The sequence below is a fragment of the Antedon mediterranea genome, chromosome 7 (genome assembly GCF_964355755.1).
Source record: "Antedon mediterranea chromosome 7, ecAntMedi1.1, whole genome shotgun sequence".
NCBI classification, from domain to species: domain Eukaryota; kingdom Metazoa; phylum Echinodermata; class Crinoidea; order Comatulida; family Antedonidae; genus Antedon; species Antedon mediterranea.
In genome coordinates, this window is record NC_092676.1 from 8,381,334 (window position 1) to 8,403,270 (window position 21,937).

Genomic DNA, 21,937 nt, shown 5'->3' on the forward strand with positions numbered 1-21,937 from the left:
TTGGCTAGTAAACAATGTAAGTAACTTACAAAGTTGCAGACATCCATAGTCTGGCTTTCAACATTTTCTGAAAGAAAATTGTTAGTTACACAATTCTTCAGACATCATGGGCATCATCAATACATTAGAGAAATTGTAAGAGTGCGCCATACAAAGATCACAATATACAATATGTATTTCGACCTAATTATTATTAGTAAAGATTAATATTTTGGAAAACATTCATGTGTACTACTTGAGTTCAAAATACAGTTTCCTGATAAAAAAAAAACTCGACTGGTGGACTGACATAAGAAGGATAGAGTACTGACAGACGCACCGCCCACCGTATATCCAATTTTTTTTTTGCATTTTTAGCAGAACGGTTTTTTGATACATTTTTTTACCAGAAGGTTGACCAAAATACTGAAAAAGTCTGCATTTGACAGGCATGTTAAATGTGATCTCTGTTACATTTAAATGTATGTACATTTAAGTCGAATAAGAGGCATTTGTACTGGTGTCTAAAGTGTTTTTTTTTCTCTTTTTTTCATTTAAAGATGAAGACGATCTTCGAAAACTCTACCCTCGCCAATCCAAATTTAAGTGTTAGACTTGTAGATGTGATTCTAGCGACAGATTTGATAGCTAACAAGACAGATGAATTGGTTTGTATAGGCCTAATCATTGTATTAAAATAAATGTACCCCGATGAAATCCATAGACTTCTAAATAAAGATCACTAACTGCCTTTAAGGTGACCAACATTGAATTTATTGGTCTTCAATAAGACAAATTCTTTCAAGACACTTTACTAAAGTTAATTTGACAAAAACAGTGTGATGTGCCAAAATATGGTAGTAATATTACGTCATCGTGTCCATATGGGCACATCACATTTTTGTCACATAAAGTTTGATAGTGTAGACAGAGCTATACGTTTGCCTCTCTTTACCAGGAGTACCTGGTAGGATCAATCACTGCAACATTATGGGAGTAGTGTTCCATAGGTATTGGACCCAATGATTGAGAACGTAGTTTCCCCCATTACAAGGAGTGTGCAGTGGTTAGATTTAAGCTTGGTTTCCATGACGCAACGCAAGGTGCACATCAAGTTGACAAAAATTACTTGGGCTAAATAATATTAAGTAATAATAATAAGTGTTTACTTTAATTACAGAAATTAACTACAAAGTCAAGGAGATTGCATATTTCTAAAAGAAAATATGTAGATGGACACGCCGTATTAAAACGTTACATATCTACTTTTAACAGACTGGCCATCAAATTCGACCATTGTATTATTTTGACCAGGTAAATGCCTCTAGTGTGAGTAAAGTGAAAGCGGATAGGTTGGTTATTAACCCACAATCATAATTGATAATTGATTGCGCGTATGCGACCAACTTAACCGAATAAATAACTAAATCTGAACGGGCCCTAATCGTTTGGAGATAGACTTAAAAAACGTTAAATGATTTGACTGCACAAGACAAACTGTGTTATTATTTCCCAACAGCTAAGCTCATGTTTTCAGAAACCGAGTCTTCTAACGACGATAATCCATATAGTGTGATAGTGATTTGAACCATCATCGATAACATCATAAGATTAATTTTTTATTTCATGCCTCTAACATAGTCTTGATCTTTGGAAGATGGAAAGTCGTAGAAGTAGGCCTATACAAAGCGATATTGATGGTAGGTATAGTTTAACATGAATTTAGGTTTTCCTTTATTCCGAATATGATAATAACTGTCTGTCGATTTGGGATCTCACTGAAAAAAATACAGGCGATTGATTTGATCTATATACTTTAACTCCATTTCAATCGTCCAATTTTTTGTCTTGTAGGTTGTAGCTACCAATCATCAACTTGTATGTATGAACGATTTTCATTGGTCGAATATTCTGAAGATCTGTACATGCTTTTGCGCACATGTTTGCATGAATTAGCGCACGGGTAAGTTAAGTTGAATGAAGTAAACTTTGACCTAGGCGTTATTCTGGTCTTCGTATTTGTACCTAATCGAGACCTGAGATTGTTGTTCTCAGTCAAAACCATTAGGCCCGTTATTCCTGGACTATCTCTGGATTTAGTCGGTAAAACGGTATTCATGAAAGGAGGCCTAGACTCAACCTGGACTAAACCTGTACTAAAATCTGCAAAATGTTGTCCACCCCAAAGTTAGGCCTGGACTAAAGATAGTCCCCTTTGAATACGGGCCATAAATTCTAACTTTTAAAGTTTTAGGTTTATAAGCTCTTTGCTTGTCTGCCACCAGTGGTTGTTGTTCTTTCTTACAGACTTGGCGGATATCATGACGGAGAGTCAGACGTGCCATTCAGACGATCTCTGGCCAATCATTGCCATCCACGTGATGGATTCATTATGGGCATGCCTATTGCAAATGGGTTTGCGTCAAACTTCCTTAAATTTTCAAATTGTACTTTAGAAGATTTTTCTTTGTTTTTAAGGTTAGTCATAGTATTTCATAGTATATTTCATATTGTGATAAAAGCATGATTAATGCTTATAATAATAGATTTTAAATCATAGCTGAGATGTTACATCAGATCATATATAGTAAATTTGTATATTAAATAAGCATGCTTGGTTCACATGACGTGACGCAAGGGTGTACGTGCAAGTGAGTTGACCAATCACAAGCGACAGTTCGGATGACCCATCGCGTTGTGATTGGTCTAATTACGTCCTTGCGTCCTGGTAACCAGGTTTAGTACTTAAAAATCATTTTCAAATTTATTTAAAACCGGTACAGTACTTTGTTCACAGATCAAGAAGAGCATCTTGTTTGTATACTAATTGAAGTGAAGAATATACTGGCAAATAAAGCTAATGCTATTAAGGTAATTTGTAATTACAAACATCAATTTAGAATTCACACCGGGCTAATGGCAAATCAAATTACTCAGATGCCAAGTTGGAGCAGTGGGCTGCTTAAGTTGAACTTTATAATTTCACAAACAAATTAATTATTAAAATCGACAGAAATGTTGTAAATTCTATCGTAATGGTGAAATATATATAGATTTATAATACGTTCCGTATTTATTTGAATAAACTCCCCCACAAATAAACGCACACAAAAGAACATCGTTTGAAATAAATTCCCCCTAAAATAAACCCTGAAATAAATGCCCCGCCCCTGCCTACACAAACAATCTTGTATTATAACACATTTCTATTTGTAGTAGAATTCTTTGACTTCCATGATTTACAATTGACCAAACATTTTGATACGGTGCGTTTATTCGAATAAATACGGTACGTTTCTAAGCGCTTGCAGCGGCGTCGGCGCTTCATACAGTAGTATCAAAGAGCACTAGACTAGATCTCTGGGAAATAACTACAAGTTCTTAAATTTAAAAAAAAAAGCAACAATGTAAATTAAAACAAAGACAAGAAAATCTGCTTAGTAATACGGTACATATAAGCAGAAGTCTATATTTTCTATATTTTTTTTTTGTAGTTTAGACCTATATTTCCCATATATGTTATACAGGTTACATGGCATTTAGTTAATAATATGAACTAGAAGATATATGTTATAAAGCCGCTTATTTCTACATTTTTCCAATTAAATAAGTCTTATTGTGATTGGATCGTCGGCTACCATGTGACGTATTTGTATGTTAGTAAGACGCAGGTCATTATGGTAATTTAGTCATAACAACAACAACAGTGTTGTCTCTTGAAGAAAAAGACAATACTTACAGTAATATTACAAGGTAGTCTGTCATGTTAGAGCTTTGTTGCATAAAGGCCACACGTGTTTGTTCCTGTCTGCTCCTTCTGAACAGTTTAGCCTGGCTGATAGATGAGAGAGTAATTCATGCATACATTTTGGCCCGTAAGTATAGTTTGTATCTGTGCTTACATCTCTGTTTCATGGTAGCCTATAAAGTACATTATATACCGTGTGTAGTAGGCATATAATAAATATAAACGTATGTGTTTAAATGCAATGTAAATCGAATCAGTCTTATCGATTCTCCTCATTGATATGGTAAACCTTAATACTTATAGTATTGAGTATAAATTATGTGCATTTGTAAATAAAAACCAACGTTGCGTTAATTAAAATAGAAACCTTGTACAGAAAGGAAACCTTCTTGTATACGTTCTCTCAGTTTAAAAAAAAAACCAGCGAATTTCAGTAACCTAAGCGTACGCGAGTGTATCCTTTGTGTAACATGAAGGTAATAGTGTTCACTACGAGCTTACGCACAATGGTACCGTAGGCCTACATTTCTTATACGATGAAATTTGTGAGAGCAGTTAAGCACGAATAGTATGCCACTGTATGCGGAATATATTATACTCTTATATATATGTATACAAAATGGAGAAAAGCACTCGATGAATATTTGATTGAAAGCCGCCGGTTACAATTCATATATTTATCACACATACGAAATAGTTACCTACCATGTTATGTGTCGTATTATTAGACAAGCTTAGGCCTATAGATTTATGTATACAAAGGTAGAGTGTAGACAGCTTGGATTCGTACCCTATTCTGATACTCTACTTTGAGAGTAAAAAGGATGAGGGAGGCTGAAACGACTGCTATATCCAATTGACGTAAAACATGGAAAATAAAATGGTCTGCTAGTAAATTACTAATTAAACAGAAGATTCCTAGTTCGACTCTCGATTGGGGGACTTTTGAAACTGTTTCATTTTAACGTTTAATATTGATTTACTTCAGTATACTAGGCCTGTGTTTCTCTATTTCCGTTATACTATATTTCTGTCATTTGAATATGAATATTTCTAAAGCACGAGATGCTTAGCTTTGTGACAATTTAAATGTCGAGCCGTTTCTGTAATCAAAAATATTGATTTTTTATGTTGTTCTAATTTTCTTTGTCGCTTTTTCAATACATCATTACAAAACACACATTATATCCACAGCTCCTATATCAAAATAGTGAATAGTCCACGATTAATGCAATTATGATAGCTTAACTCTGCCTGGTCCTTAGACCTCTATACTATATTGTGGGAAGATGAAATTAATATCACAAGCCTACCACAATGGTCTAAAGATGACTAAATTAATTCTCTATCTATCTGTTCAATACAATTGTGAAATGAAGGTTTCTATTTTGGCGTTTCATAATTCGAAAAAAAACCTCAAGGTTATGTAATCTAGATGTGTTGTCCTTGCGTTTAAAAAGATTGTTTTCGGCATTGTAGAAAAAATAAAGAATTCGATGTTGTAAACACTTCTTCATAGTTAGGACCATAACGATCAAAGATAAATATATAAACATACATTTTTCTTACATAAAATGAAAAAAAAAAACTATATGATAAATGATGTCTGATAAAAATATTATTTTTTAAAATTTCAATCAATCATGGCGTCATTTGATTGGGCGTGCAAAGATATGCATATGGTTATCCTACAGATCTTGAATGACAATTTGCTAATCCTTTGTTTTATGTAAGAAAATTGTCTATCTAGTTATATAATAGTCGTATCGTCCTATAAATGGGCCTATACTACTGTGTTATCGTATTCTGCTGAAAAACGTTACACAACAACCCGGCTGTTATAACAGTCACAGACGATAATGACAATTATAGGCCTACTGATCATGTTTTTAAACAAATAAAGGCATAGGTCTACAATAGTCCGTTTAAAGTAGTATAGGATATAGGTTCCATTTCTTATAAAACGGCAAAGCCTGTCCGGACGTAACGATTTACACGTGTAATGGTCGCGTGTGGTGTGAATTTTGAAATAAACTAGCTGTATCAAAAACCCACCTATAGAAAACGAGTCATGGGGTATTTTGGGTAGAAACTGGGATCCACTGGATTTAAGATATCTGATCAAGAATGTGGAGAATCGCAAGCGAAATTCTGCCATCTAAACCCTTAATCAAAATGGCCGCCATCGAAAAGGATAAACACACACAATAATTCAAGTCAAAGTTTTTAATTGATCTGTGTTTTCTCCCCTTATTTATCGAGTCCATGTGGATTCTTAGCATATTGGCTAACGAGGTTTCTAATTTACATATATTCATATTTCGGCGGTAATGTTTAAATCGAATACAGAATCTTTTAAAAAAAATGTACGAACATGTAATTCGTTAAACATTAGACGTATACTGTAGGCCTAGAAGAAACTATTCTATAATGGACTTTCATATAGAAGATAGGCCTACTTAAAAGTTGTAAAAGGTTCTACAATTTAAATGAATCAGTTACCATGAACCTGCCTGGATGTTAAGTGCTATAACTAATCACTCATTTAGTCATTTAATATATATATATATATATAGAAACTTGTATTCTCATTTTGATATTAAAAAAAAAACGGGGTAACCAATGGTAATCCACGACTTGCACTACTGATGTGGCAGCGAATATGCATTTAATCAACCACTGACAAACCCATCTGCATAGGCCTAGTAAATGATAATGACTGTAAACTGTGATGAAATAGCCATATAAATAATAGTTTAATGTTTGTTGTAACGTTATTTACCCTGAATGATTGCTTCTGCACCCTGTGGTAAAGTTCGTATTTACCCTGAATGATTGCTTCTGCACCCTGTGGTAAAGTTCGTATTTACCCTGAATGATTGCTTCTGCACCCTGTGGTAAAGTTCGTATTTACCCTGAATGATTGCTTCTGCACCCTGTGGTAAAGTTCGTCAGCGAGGTGTATTATGAATTTCATTATTTCAAAGGCTTAGCCTATATTTGAATAGTCCCATTTATCATTGATGCCTAATGATTATGTTGCTCTTCGTATTTCGCTTGAATTGATGGGTTGAGTTTAAAAGCAAATTTAAAAAAGAAATTCCAGCTGTCGATAGTATGGTATAAAATCTGAAGTTGCCAATAAAACCATTGACAAAATGATTCTAAGTGCCGTATCTCATAATATTTGTTCTGTATCATATCAAATTCCGTAATACGCCTGTATCACAGATTCTACCTATAGTTCTTAACTTAACCTTCCACGATAGAGGCATGACATGTGATACTGTATTACAGAATTGCCCATGACACTAGAAAAATATTTTGTGGAGATAAAGCACTGAGAATCATGTTGGTAATGCTTTTATTGACAACCCCCGATTTATATTATATTGATTGGAATGTTTTATAATAGTATACCTGTAAATGAACAAATTATAAATTCTCAAATATGAGCTTCATTACCCGATCAAAATATCTCACCCAATTTTTATTTTTTTAATAAATTTTTTTTACGATACGCAGAAATACAATACGTTTCAATTATACGACCCTGAAAATGAATATTAATCTACAGTTAATATTAATATATTTAAATTGTGTATGCCTATAGTTTATAATCCAAATTATGTATGCCTATAGTTTATAATCCAAATTAGGTAGACCTTAATATCCAAATTATGTAGGCCTTAATAATCCAAATTATGTAGGCCTTAATAATCCAAATTATGTAGGCCTTAATATCCAAATTATGTAGGCCTTAATCATCCAAATTGTGTAGGCCTTAATATCCAAATTGTGTAGGCCTTAATAATCCAAATTGTGTAGGCCTTAATCTCCAAATTATGTAGGCCTTAATAATCCAAATTATCTAGGCCTTAATATTCCAAATTGTGTAGGCCTTAATAATCCAAATTATGTAGGCCCTAATAATCAAAATTATAGGCCTTAATAATCCAAATTATGTAGGCCTTAATAATCCAAATTGTGTACTACTGCAAATAATGCATATTCGCCAAGTGATGGTGAAGTGATTATCACGATGCATTTTGGCTTCATGCGTCGAATGCTCTAGCTGATCAGGTACGGTACGTACACCAACAACATTGTTTCACTTAGTAAGTGCAATAAATAATTACGCAATTACTCCTTGCAATGTTTTATATTATGTCATACTCATCATTCTCATATGCTACAATGACCCTAATTGAGTTTAATAGTGTTATGACATATTCTACAAGTCAATCACGTGTCGTTTGGTTGCTTGTGAATTTATTACTCAAGCATTATTATAAAAGGTTCAGTACAAGTTTAGCGGCTTAATAATTCATTTTTCCGACGTTAAGCTTTAGTTTGTTTCCATTTTTGTCTAGAGAAGGATGTGACTTAGATGTTGTTAAATGAAAAGAAAGATTAAGAATGTCATAAATAAAGGTTTTTGGTTAGAACAACATAATAAATCAATCAAACGCTATACTTGGAAAAATCTAAATAATGCCCACCAGAGGGCGCATTATTTAGATTTTAACCAATATTGAAGATACAGATAACTCGAGATTTTAATCAGCCTTTGTGACGTCAAAATATTTATATGTTCCTGGAAACCAATAGACATGCAAGTATATAGCTATATACAAACAAAATTAGATAAGAGGACTTGAAATGTTATCATACAAACATAGGCCTATACTAAGAAATCAAATTGGTATTTTGACAAGTAATAATAGACAATTTGAATTGTTGGAATTATTGAATTACAGTTTGTTTTATCACAATAATTGCTAAACCAACATTTTAAAAATAACCTAATAATAAGAATTGAAGATGACCTACGCTAAACGTAGGTTTCGTACTCATCTCTTGACTGGGATTGTATATATACACTCATTATTATATTATTATTGTAGCTGCTGATTATACCTTGGTCAGTTGATTTGCCCTACTCTGACGTAATGTGTACTTTTGTACTTACTAAAGTACCTAGTAAAAGTACAAATTAGGTCAAAGTAGGGAAAAACATCTGACCAATTATGCTTGGTTTCCACTAGAGACGCAACGCAAGGGCGCAACGAAACACAAGCGATGAATCATTCGAACTGTCGCTTGTCATTAGTCAATTCGCTTGCGTTGCGTCTACGTCCTCGGGTGGCGTCTCTAGTGGGAACCAAGCTCTACTCAACTCCCTGACAACGCACAAAGCTACTCCACAGTAGTTAAATACAATTACAACCCTGATACTATACTACTGTACTACTATACAAAGCAAAGTTATCAATGTATTTATAGAAAGATCATACACTTGTTATAAGGTTTAAGTTTACAGGCAGAAATTCTCTCAAATAATTGGCAATATGCCTTCTCAACTGCGGTTTTCTTTTTTTTTCTAAAGCTTGATCACACTTACAGTACGCTTTTCATTGGTCAACTCGCTTGCGATGCGTTTTACCTCCTTGCCTTGCGTCCTAGTGGGAACCAATCAATCATGTTTTTTATTCTGAAAAAAATATTGGCCTAAAGCTTGGTTCCCACTAAGACCCAACGCAAGGACGTAACGCAACGCGCAGTGATTTGACCAATCAAAAGCGATGGATTAATCGAACAATCGCGTGTGATTGATCAATTCGCTCTGTGGGAACCAAGCTTTAAATTACAATACAAATAGTATAAAAACACAAAAGAGTACAAAAGGCCTGCTAATTGTTATTGTTCTCATATAAAACAATATGGCAAGAGAAAATAATAATATCTATAGAAAATATCATTGTGGTAATTTATTATTTTCGAGATCTGGAAAAAGAAAAGGATCACAACTTCTTTATATGAATCGTAAGTATTTTCCCTCCATTTGGTACGCATATTATCATTTACGTTTGTTTGATATTAAATTTTATGTGAAGCCATAACTAACGATTTTCGATCTTTCAGTAGCATCAAAGTAATTATAAAGTACAAGGGTTTGTTTGTTAAAACGTAGGCCTTTATTTTCAGATGATAATGGCAACATTAATTATTATATTAACGTTGAAGATGCACCGACGATGACAGGAGTGATGCGTAAATAGCGTTACCATGGTTATTCAAGATTGATTAGCGTATGCTGTGTTGTAAATGAATCAAATATTTTATCTTTTATGTTTCCAGGTGCACACCAACCGACAATTAAGCAAAATCCTTGAATGATAGCGGTGGCAACAAGAAACGAATACAAGTAACCATGGAAACCAGTTATGCATACAATAGATAATGAATTTGTTGGGATATTGGTAGTTAAAGAGAAATACATGTAAATCATTATCTAGGATCAACTTGTAATGCTTCACTCATTATAGTAGTACTATTGTATGGATCTATCTCTAGGAAGTATTAATTGTGCCTTAATACCTTGCAGCAGTTATAGATGTACACAAGAAAAAAATTATTTTCATAACTAGACTACGCATGAAAATCTAGAATACGCCGTAAATCAATGATTACACGGAACTCTTTGACGTACCCGACATTTTACATTGCTTCAGAAATGATTACAACAATTGATGTTCTTTGAAGAAAAACAAAGATGAGTATACCTGTTTCATATTGGATTTCGAATAATGGATTAACAACCTTCTTAAATGAAACACCTTATACTACTATTTTGTAGGCAGAAAATAAACCTTCTGGCGCCAAACCAGTGAAACGTCATTGGCGAACAGGAGTTTACAACTCTCACAAAAGGGGCTTACATGAAAACAATAAGATGTTTGCAGTAGGACTAGTTGTTTTCAGCTAATTGTTGTACACGTAGAGGTTATTTCATTTGCAAGAGAGAACGATTGTCTCAGATTTTATCATATAGAAATATTTATTTATAAAAACAAAAAATGATATGTAAATGTTTAGTGTTGCTGAACCTTTACAGAAAGTTCTGCAATTTTATCACATATTAAAACGGTTAATAAAAATCAGACAATCCGTTCCAAAAGAGGAGAAACATAACAAAAGGCGTCGTGTCTGCCAAATGGTAATTCTGTTATTCATTATCGAAATGCTCAAGAAACAATGCCGGAAATCTAAATTGGTGACATATTACTTTGTCATTGACGTCAACAAAGACAAATCTTGGAACAGTAAATAAACTTTGGACAAATGCAAGATGAAAGAGCTATTAGGTATCATCTTCCAGATGATTGTTCTAATGACGTTATGGTTGATATCTGTTATTGGTAACTCGCTTGTGCTGACCGTTGTCTTTCGTAGCAAACGTCTTCAAAGCACCACCAATTATTTTGTCGTGTCTCTCGCTTTAACCGATATGGTGATGACGATTTTTTGTATGCCTTTTATTGGAACCAGAATTGTGAGTCAGCAGTGGATCATAAAAGAAGCTCTTTGCAAATGGACACGATTTGTCGAATATGTTGTACCTAGCGTCACCGCTTTCATACTAATTGCCATCTCAACTGATAGATTTTACACAATAATTTATCCATTGACTTTTAAGATAACTCGAGGCATCGCGAAGAGACTTATACTCTTAAGTTGGCTTTTTGCTGTTTTGTTATCCTGTCCATCATTCTTCACAACATACACGCACACTGACAGCGAAAAAAATGAAACCTTCTGTTCTATATGTTCAGCTGAACCTGGTGGAAGGTCTTTTATTTTAGGATTATTTTTAATGACGTATGTGTTTCCTGGGATAATGGTGGTTTCAATTTATTGCAAAGTGGTCAGTTATATATGGACGGTTGGTGGTGGTGCTCGAACGTTTCAAAGAACATCCAATACTATACCAAGAGCCAAAGTAAAAACCGTAAAAATGTTAATTTTTGTAACGATAGTGCACTTTTTCTCATGGCTGCCATTGTTTTTCGTTCAGATAACTCGAGCGTTTGATGAAGATGCTTGTGTTGTAAAGACATCTATGTATGTGGGTACAGTACTGTTAGCATATGCACCGAGTGCGTCTAACGTTGCCATATATTCTTATTATAACTCGAACTTTCGCCGTGGTTGTAAAGAAGTGTTTTGTATGTCGACTATACGATGCCAAAGAGGAGAAACGTACGCCATAACAAAGGCATCACGGCTGCGAAAGAGCAACTCTGTTATACCATTATCGAGCAGCTCAGTAGAAACGGACGTTACGAATTCATCGTACATTCGATTTGACAGAACTGCAAATGGTGATTGTAACATTGCTTGGCCATTGACGTCAACTGGATCTAACAACACGTATGTTTAATGTTCCAAAATTTACTTTATACTAAAAGCTGAAACTTGTTACACAATTATATGCTTAGATTAACTGCAGAAAATCTTTTTGAAATACTATAATAGGCGCAAATTTGAAATCCACGATGGCGGTCAAAATAGTTTCGAGAAATATTTACCCCCAATTGCAATAAATCAAAAAATAAATTTTAAATCTTAATTTGAGTATTAAATCTCATAGAATTACATTAGGTTCCTCACTTCTATGCGAATGTACGGTACATGATGGGCCAGCACAAATGGGTCACAACAATAACATTTAACTTTGCCACTCCTTGAATTTAACGAAAAGTCGGTTGCTGACATTAAATGTAAACATTAAATAAAATAGTTATATAAGCAAAATATTCTTTATGAAATGAATAATATTTTTAATTAGTTAGTGTTGTAAAATATTTTCCATGTTCCTGAACAATTGATAATATTTTGTAAACGTGCTATGCATTAGAACAGCATAATAATAATAAAAAAATTACGGCACGTAACAAGAAAAATTACAAAATAAACAAAACATTTATATCGATGTGTACACTGCTATAGGCATAAAATTAGGTTGAGGTGACGTCATTACAATTATTGATAATCAATATATTATTGTTTATGTTGCTCTCGGCATTTCGAAAAACATGCCTAACAATACATAAAGAATTATATTGTTGACTTTATTTTCCGTCTGATACAACAAATACATTTGTCAAAATGTTTTTATTATTATTTGTTTATATAATTATTGATAGTCTACTTACTAAGTAATGCTGTTTTATGAATAAGTGTAATTTGGTTTCAAATTGATGCTGTCCTATGTATCATGGATAATAAAATGTTTAATCTTTAATTCACGAGGGACAATAGGAATCAAACTGAATGTTATTTTAAGAAACATGTTTTTGGTTACCAGAACAATTTTATTGTAGATCTCTAATTTAAGGTCAAGCAGTGTGACCAATATGGTGATGATGGCAGGAGTAGCAGTGTTCTTGCACAGAACACTGCTGCAGTAATAGAAGAGAACAAAGGAAGAATAACCATGTGTTGATCTGTGCCTGCGTGGCTAAATAAATTGAATTGACTGCAGAATGTCTTAAGAAGACAGTTATTGCAGAATAGGGAGATTAGGCATGATATAACCAGAGAAAACAGACTATCAGAAGAAGTACGATGTTGATAAGGCATACATGCTTTTTTTTAAATTTTCATTTCTGCGTTGCTAAGGAAAATCCATTACAATGGACAAGGACTGTCTGTAGCGTCAACATGACATAATATATGCATTAAGTTATCGTACTCGTTATAATTAAATGGACTTTGATTTATAATTAAACAATGATGCTTATAATGGCAAAGATAGAAGACTGGTAATGATGATTTATATTATGGGATGGAAATACATCACTGTATTGTTAATCGTCTTAAATGTTTAAGTAATGTCTTAGTTCAATGTAGTATGTCTGTAGTTAACTGATCGATTGAAGTTCGATTGAGTTTAACATTTCAGTAAGTAAGTAGCCTACGTGTCTAGCGCAATATGTTTAAGCGCACGTACACACCAGGGTTTATTGAACTACGCGTTTACGTATCAAAGTGTTTTTGCTGCTTTTTAATTCATCTAAAGCTCTGTCTACACTATCAAACTATTTGTGACTAAGTGTGATGTGCCCAAATATGATAGTGATATGACATCATCGTGTCCATTTTTTGTCACATAAAGTTTGATATAGTAGACAGCGCTTAAGTTGCACAAGTTCTAGTTGGTTCACACTAGACGTTTTTCCAGTGTAGTACAATTTGTATTCAATAACTATTCTATGTTTTATGATAATGACGTCATAATTGACACTATATGATTTGGAAAATATATTTTGATGAGAAATGCATTAAAAAATGTATCCAAAAGCAGTTATTGTTTTTAGTATTCGTGTCCTTCTATTAATTCGGATCCAAATAAAATTATTTCAAGAAAATATTAGGCCTAATGAATGATGTGCTGTTTAAATGAAAACATTTCATCTTGTAGGCCTAGTTAAAGTTAATTTTCCACAGCTCGTGCAACAGCAGAGTTTAATTAAAATTACCGCATCAGCTTAGCACGCACGGTATAAATAAGAAATAGATTATGATTTCATTTTGGCAACCGATATGCACATCATAAGGACGTCAAGGCATGATCAATGTCAAGTAATCATGTTAAGCAGCCATATGCAAATATTAAAGGCCAACACAGACAGCATCGTACGACGAGACCCGACTAACGAAACGTCTCGCCGGTGCTGTCTGAGTTGAATCCCGACGAGACGAGCCGTTTTGAAATAGCGTCGGGCGTAGTTTTTAGGTCGTCGGGAGAACTGTAAACATGTTTCATATTCTCCCGACGAGACGACTCATCATCGGGCCTCGTCGTATATACGACGCTGTCTGAGTTGGCCTTAGACATATAATTTGTTTTTTTTATGCCAATGCAATGTAATCATAAAGTAATTTATTTTAAACCTTAAAAGTATATAGGGCCTATTGCATTTGGTTCATTGGTTGAACTATTGCATGCGGGGGACCTGGGTTCAATTCCCTATTTATGCTGATTCGGTTGTATTTATTATGACAAACCAGTATTTATGGCAACGTATTGCACCTGTGGTTCAGTGGTAGAATCCCCACCCTGTCATGCGGGAAACCCGTGTTCGGTTCGTGGTGGTAGATGCAATCTTGTTAATTTATTTATAAATTCTATACTTATGCTACCAGGTCATTTTATTCACCAACTATTCACCCTTTGCCTTTAGTTTTTTTTTCCAAATTACTCGATGGTATGACAACCTCTCCATTTCTTTCGCCATATATAATTGTCATAGTAACCAAGTATGATTGCGTCGCTTTTCATAATAGAGCTGTCTAATTGAGTAAGGACATTTTTTGATATTGTTAGAGCTTGTGAATAAAGCTTGCGTATACACCAACTCATTATTAGGCCTATCTTGTTTATTTATACGTTGTTGTAAAATGAAAATTAAACCAGATCCTTGCGGGGCTCTTGGTTCTCGAGTAGATTTTTTTTCCTCAGAGGCTTTACTTTCTCAGAAAACTCAAGCAAATTAGAGTTGATAACACTAGTTTAATTCTATTTTATCAAAGTATTATTCAAAGTATTTTATCTTTTAGCATTGGATGTTTTTATGGTAACTTTACTGAAAATGATAAGAAAAATATTGAGAGACCACGTAACATTGCACAACGTATTATTAAAGCTGATCTAACGCCTTGTTCATTTATCTATGAAAAGAGTATTTAAAAAAAAGTAAACAATATTATGAAAGACCCCACTCATCCGTTACATTACTGTTAGGCCTATAACTTAAGTAGATCAGGCATTAGGCTACGACCTCCAAGAGCAAATCTTTGGTAGAACTAGAAAATCCTTCGTTGTAAATAGCATTCATATTTTTAATTATAATGTAAGACGATAATGCAATTTTTAAATAGTTTTACATTTTTAACAGTTTTTTTATTTTTAACTTTTTATCTTGTATTTTAATCTGTTTTAAATTGTTGCAACGTTTTTTACGTTTTTTTTTTATTGTTGTTTTAATCTACCAAGCAAAGTGAATTTCCACTTTTATAGACAAATAAAATTTCTTGAATCTTGAATCTTACATATGTTTCAGATTTCATATCTATCCTTTGAACACGTGTGATGGCCGTACTTTATTCAGGGAGTTGTTATTAATAACAACTCCCTGCTTTATTGTAATTAGTAAAAGTATGTGGTCCATAACAATTTACATTTAGAACATAATTATTAGTCTGTAATGGTAATAACTGTAACATATAGCGACAAATTATAATGTCGTGTCTTATTTTTCACAAGCATGGTGTTATCATCTCATTTACATTATACATTGGAGAATAATTAATGAGATGTAGATACGCTACGTATTGCAAATGTCAACGATATTATTTTTTTGTAAAATAAATTAAACTTGAGAAAAATCTAATTGACATCGAAAAAAAAAACATGAATAGATCAACAAAATACAGTTATATAAATTCAGTACAGTACGGTATCAGAATGGAGTTTCAGCATTAGGTCTACTACAAATGGGCCAATCACAATGCTTTCTTCTGGTAGCTAAGTACATTGTATCTCATGTATGTAAGTTTTTTACAGTACAGAGAATCGACTATTTGCTAACAACAGCCTATAACTCAAAATATTGAAATGTCTTTGGGCTAGGTGACTCTTAACCAGATAATTGAGTCAAATTAGTTTTCAGGTCACAGAAAGTGGTCTATGATGGAAAGGGCATACCATTTTTATTTAGGTTTTGTATTCATTCAACCTAACTGACAATCAAGGGCCCCCCATGATGAGTTTTTTTAAAAAACCATATTTAATGAGGGTTATCCATCCAGCTATTGCTGATCATTTGGGACCCTCAGAGGTTCACAAGACAAACATATACACAAGATGCTCTACATAAACAAAGTCTTATTACAAGTCTTTGGGAGTGGAGAATTTGGTCCTTAGAAAAAATTCTGACATGTGACAGAACTTGAACCCAGGACCCTTGGAGTGGTAGCCAAGCATTATAACCACTAAGCCTGAACTCCACTTCATGTTCTTATGATATCTGTCTGTCTGTGACAGTGGCTGTAGGTTTTGTATTCATTCAACCTAACTGACAATCAAGGGCCCCCCATGATGAGTTTTTTTAAAAAACCATATTTAATGAGGGTTATCCATCCAGCTATTGCTGATCATTTGGGACCCTCAGAGGTTCACAAGACAAACATATACACAAGATGCTCTACATAAACAAAGTCTTATTACAAGTCTTTGGGAGTGGAGAATTTGGTCCTTAGAAAAAATTCTGACATGTGACAGAACTTGAACCCAGGACCCTTGGAGTGGTAGCCAAGCATTATAACCACTAAGCCTGAACTCCACTTCATGTTCTTATGATATCTGTCTGTCTGTGACAGTGGCTGTGTGTACACTAGTACATCGAGGTAACCCCTACTCGTCTCGAAAGATGTGCACATGAGCCTGATGTGTACACTAGACCAACGGTTTATATTAGAAGCGGCCTCATTCTACCTTGCCGATCAGTGTTATCCCACAATTATTATGCTTCTTGAACAAAAGTATATTACTTTTGTTTCTTGAAATTAAATGTTTAATTCTTTCAATGCAATTTTACTAAGTTTTCTCAACATAAATTCATTACAATTACATTAAATGATATAATGAAAATATTCTCACAACAAGAAATGATTATAGGCCTATATGCTATATTATAATTTATTGCACAATATTTAGTCAAAGGTAAAATGTTAATTCTAATATAAGAGTTATCGTAGTATGCTGTTCATAAATTTACATATAATAATATCTCTTTTAAAGTAATAATTAATATATCGCTAAGTAAGTACGAACTTGTCTTGAAAAAAAAACCACAGAGGGCGTCAAACAGCAGAAAGTATACTCTGTAACAATCCGAAGGTCTTGCTTAACTTATTACTGTCGGATAAATTATTTTAACAACTATAAACTAAAGAGTTTATATTATAACCAATAAGTTAGGCCTACTGATATATAACACTGAACAAAACATAACGATGCATTAGAAGCCCTGTAAACAATTGACAAAAGTGCATGTTAAATTATTTGGATATGATCAGTTTATAAGTCGCTCTTGAATAGAATACAATTTATTTTTTTTACATTGTACATTAATTACAGTGCGCAGTATATATATGTATATATATATATATATATATATATACATATATACATATATAAACAAATCAGGCACAGAACATTAATTCTAAACCGCCCGGTGATATACTGAAATTTAATTAATTAATTTGAAACGATAAAGATGAGGAAATCTGTGAGAATGAGAAAAAGTCGTACGGCGGAACAGCACTAGTCCTCAGCGTGCGTACAACTGAGGACTAGTGCTGTTCCGCCGTACCACGCTGAGAATGTTAAAGAGTCGCTATCCAATCGAGTTCGAACAATACCATGAAAGCCCCAGTGGTCTAATGGTTAGGACATCTGCATATCAAGCAGGCGGTCCGAGTTTGAGTCTCGGTTGGGGCGACTTTTTCTCATTCTCACAGATTTCCTCATCTTTATCGTTTCAAATTAATTAATTAAATTTCAGTATATCACCGGGCGGTTTAGAATTAATGTTCTGTGCCTGATTTGTTTATATATATAAAAGTATCTCTTCTGAGATCCCGCCTCGTGAATAAAAATACTGTAAGATGAGGGCGTATCAATTTGATCTCTGGTGCGCGTGCGTACAACTGAGGACTAGCGCTGTTCCGCCGTACCACGCCGAGAATGTTAAAGAGTCGCTATCCAATCGAGTTCGAACAATACCATGAAAGCCCCAGTGGTCTAATGGTTAGGACATCTGCATATCAAGCAGGCGGTCCGAGTTCGAGTCTCGGTTGGGGCGACTTTTTCTCATTCTCACAGATTTCCTCATCTTTATCGTTTCAAATTATATACATATTATATATGTATGTACTCAGGTTGAAATTTTCAGACCGTTTTTATTTATATATGTATGTATATATATAAATCCAAAGGCAAATTACTGAAAAAATGACAATGCTGTGGGTATCAGTGGCTGGATCTCAATGGAGATACAAAAATAAAAAGCGAAAAGCTAAATTGTATGTATATATATATATATGTTCATTAAGCGATCATTCCACCAAGTCATTTATTTCTTGTTCTGAAAAATATTGCGATTTCATAGCGAACACGCATAACGTATTCATTTATCAACATGACATGCTGCAATTGTATCGACGAGGAAAATCAAGCAAAGTTAGCCACGTACGTCAGATCCTGGGACATTGGACATGGTCGGCTCATAGCGATTTCTACACTATTTTTGCTGGGTGAATTCGCTTAACATGTTGATTTCTGGTGGATAATGTCTTGTTCTTCGGTATAAGAAAATAGATGTATTAACTGCATTAAAAATCTAAAGGAAGAAGAAGTACACTTTGTTATTGATGTTAGAAGTTAGACTAAAACTATAATACTCTGGCCTAAAATTCGTTCGCTTTTTCAGTTTTTATTCTAAACTTGAGTGTGACGACGGTAGGATCTATTCAACTATACGATGAATACTTAATTCATGACACGGCTGCGGAGTTCTATTGTTAGTAAGCTTGTTGGTATAATCATAGTGAAGCATATTGTCCATTGGTTCAAGTTTTAATAAAATCTAGAGAACACTTTGTCGTATTTTTTTTCATTTAATATATTCGTCTCATTCAAGCATTCGTCTCATTCAAATACATATACAGTAATACAAAGAAAAACAAAGAGACATGGAATCCAAAAAGTGAACTTAATCAACTATTAAGTGGACTACATTTATCTACTTATCAATCAAAAGATCTATCCACTAAGGCTCTGTCTGCACTATAAAACTTTATGTGACAAAAAATGCGATGTACCCATGGACATGTTGATGTCATATCACTATTGTAGGCATATCACTACCATATTTGGGCACATCACACTTTTTTTGTCAAACTGGTTTGATAGTGAGACAGAGCTTAAGATTCCTTCCAATATACAATTACATAATGTATTACCTTAAATTGTAAGGTTATTTGTGAAATTGCTATTGTTCTCGTCCGGTCATTGCCCTTTTTACTGCACTCCTTAGTCGCATTCTAAGACCCTACAAGATAAAGAAAGTTCATTAAAAAGAATCATGTATTGAAACATATTATTTAAAGATATATTATCCCCCTAAAAAAATCATTTTTTAAACATTTTTTGTTGAATATATCAAATAATAACACTTTGACCAAAAACTTATTTTCCTGAAAATCAGAAAATGGTTTTTGCTTACAATTAACCGTTTCTTTTGATTTTTTTAAAGCTCACTATGTCGGTCGGATAGTCGGTCGGTCGGTAAACACTAACTCAAATTTGAGCACGCGACTGCAGCTATGTATTATGGCCTTGTTAAGTGAAATAATTATTTTTGTTGATTTTTTTGTTTACAGAAGTGAATAACTTTTTTATAACGGAAAAGCCTATTCCAATTCTGATTTTATCAATCTTTATTTTTCATGTTTTTGGGGGACAATACATCTTTAAAACTACTGCAAAACAAATATCAATATTATAGGCCTCCAGGCTAAGGGCTAAACAATACTCACCCTTGATCTTTCACGACGTGGCATGGTGCGTGATCCCTGTGTAGTAATAAACAAATCGTAAATATTTTGTCATTGTTGATCTTAAAATATCATATCGAACAATAACAGAAATTAATGATATACTTGTGAAAACATTTTCCCTCTGGTTTCGATTAGTATAATGATATGTAGGCCTACTTTATTGATTGTTAACCAGTATAAATTTAAGTTGACGAAACTGTCTTAAAACGTATGTTAAATTTTATTATCAGGAAAGAGTGAAATTGGTTTTATTCTTCCCTGGGTTTACAATCATTGAACTACATATCAAAACCACCACACTTATTTCGTTTGTACATATTACCGATATAGGGCACCCATGCATCATTTTCAATACGATATATTATTTTTAAAATAGTAATAGTCTTAGTTGAATGGTCTTTAATTAGAGACATTGTTTATCACACTAAGAGCGAGAGACTGACACAAATAACAAATCTCCGATTGTTTTGAGTTTTTTTGAAAATATTATATACCTCGCAATCCTGTTTGAATGCATGAAAAATAAACAATACGATATTTTAAAAAATGCCTTGAACATAAATAGTTATACAAAATGACATGATGACGACGCATGGTGATTGTGTACTAAAAATAAAAGTATTAATGAAACCAAATACAATCACAGCTTCAAGAGTGAACAGAAAACATTTTTGCAAACACACTCAATCAAGATTCGACTTTTTTTTCTTAAACATTGGCGAATTACATTTTTATGCAAAGGCGGAAATCATGAATATGCATGAATTAATTTATGCATATATTAAGACAAGACACAGATAACAAAACGTTGCAAGAAATAATAGAGGAACAAACCTATGGAACGCCTCCTCTGCTTTCAGTAAATGTGAACTGAAAGCGTTTCATACCAACCAGGCTGTTCAGTAAAGCGTGGTTCCCACTAGCGACGCAACACAAGGACGTAACGCAACGCAAGTGAATTGACCAATCACAAGCGATGGCTTATTCGCTTGTGATTGCTAACTGTCTATAACTTCGCTTGTCATTGGTTAAAACGCTTGCGTTGCGTTTACGTCCTTGCGTTACGTTCTAGTGGGAACCAAGCTTAAGTAACATTCTGGTTTGATTCTTCATTTAACAATCATTCGCAAAGCTATCATATTTGTCGAAATAGCAAAAAATTAATTTTATTATTCTTCTCCGACATTGTTGTATGGAGAATTCCTTCCCCCAATGTTTTATGTGTTTTCAAATACTTATGTCCAATGTGTGTAAGCATTGTTGGTTTTAGACCGGGGATAAAGCTTGGTTCCCACTAGAGACGCAACACAAGGACGTATAACGCAACGTAAGTGAGTTGACCAATCACAAGCGATGGATTATTCGAACTGTCGCTTGTCTTTGGTCCCGTTGCGTTTACGTCCTTGCGTTGTGTCCTAGTGGGAACCAAGCTTTATCTCCAGACTTCCCCCTGTAGGCCTACTGTACATTACACACGAATTGTATTAAGAAATTCTAATAAAATGTTCTTATGAAATGTATACGAAAGCACATCACATAGATAGGCTACTATACCATTAAGCTCTGTCTACACTATCAAACTAGTTTGACAAAAAAGGTGTGATATGTCCAAATATGGTAGTGATATGACATCATCATGTCCATATATGGACACATCACACTTTTCTGAATAGAGGTTGACTGTAACTTTGATTTGAAAAACAAACAGAAAGTTACAACAAGGGATTAATTATACATTAA

The 21,937-nt window shown here is 33.8% G+C and overlaps 1 protein-coding gene and 1 long non-coding RNA gene across 2 annotated transcripts; one reads left to right on the top strand and one right to left on the bottom strand.

Annotated features, from left to right (window-relative positions):
• Nucleotides 1–10,545: 10,545 nt before the first annotated feature.
• LOC140054339 (probable G-protein coupled receptor 19) lies at nt 10,546–13,909 on the top strand. The gene has a single exon (XM_072099292.1). It carries the CDS (start codon nt 10,860–10,862, stop codon nt 11,949–11,951), a length of 1,092 nt encoding a protein of 363 aa, XP_071955393.1. The 5' UTR covers nt 10,546–10,859; the 3' UTR covers nt 11,952–13,909.
• A 3,903-nt stretch (nt 13,910–17,812) lies between these two features.
• LOC140054770 (uncharacterized) lies at nt 17,813–20,214 on the bottom strand. Its single transcript, XR_011846573.1, has 3 exons — nt 20,177–20,214; nt 19,601–19,689; nt 17,813–18,978 (listed from the first exon to the last, which is right to left on the bottom strand). It is a non-coding gene; the product is annotated as an uncharacterized lncRNA (long non-coding RNA).
• Between the last annotated feature and the right edge of the window lie 1,723 nt (nt 20,215–21,937).

Excerpts from the sequence above, each read along its gene's own strand:
- LOC140054339 (XM_072099292.1), top strand. The coding sequence starts at position 10,860 with ATGAAAGAGCTATTAGGTATCATCTTCCAGATGATTGTTCTAATGACG.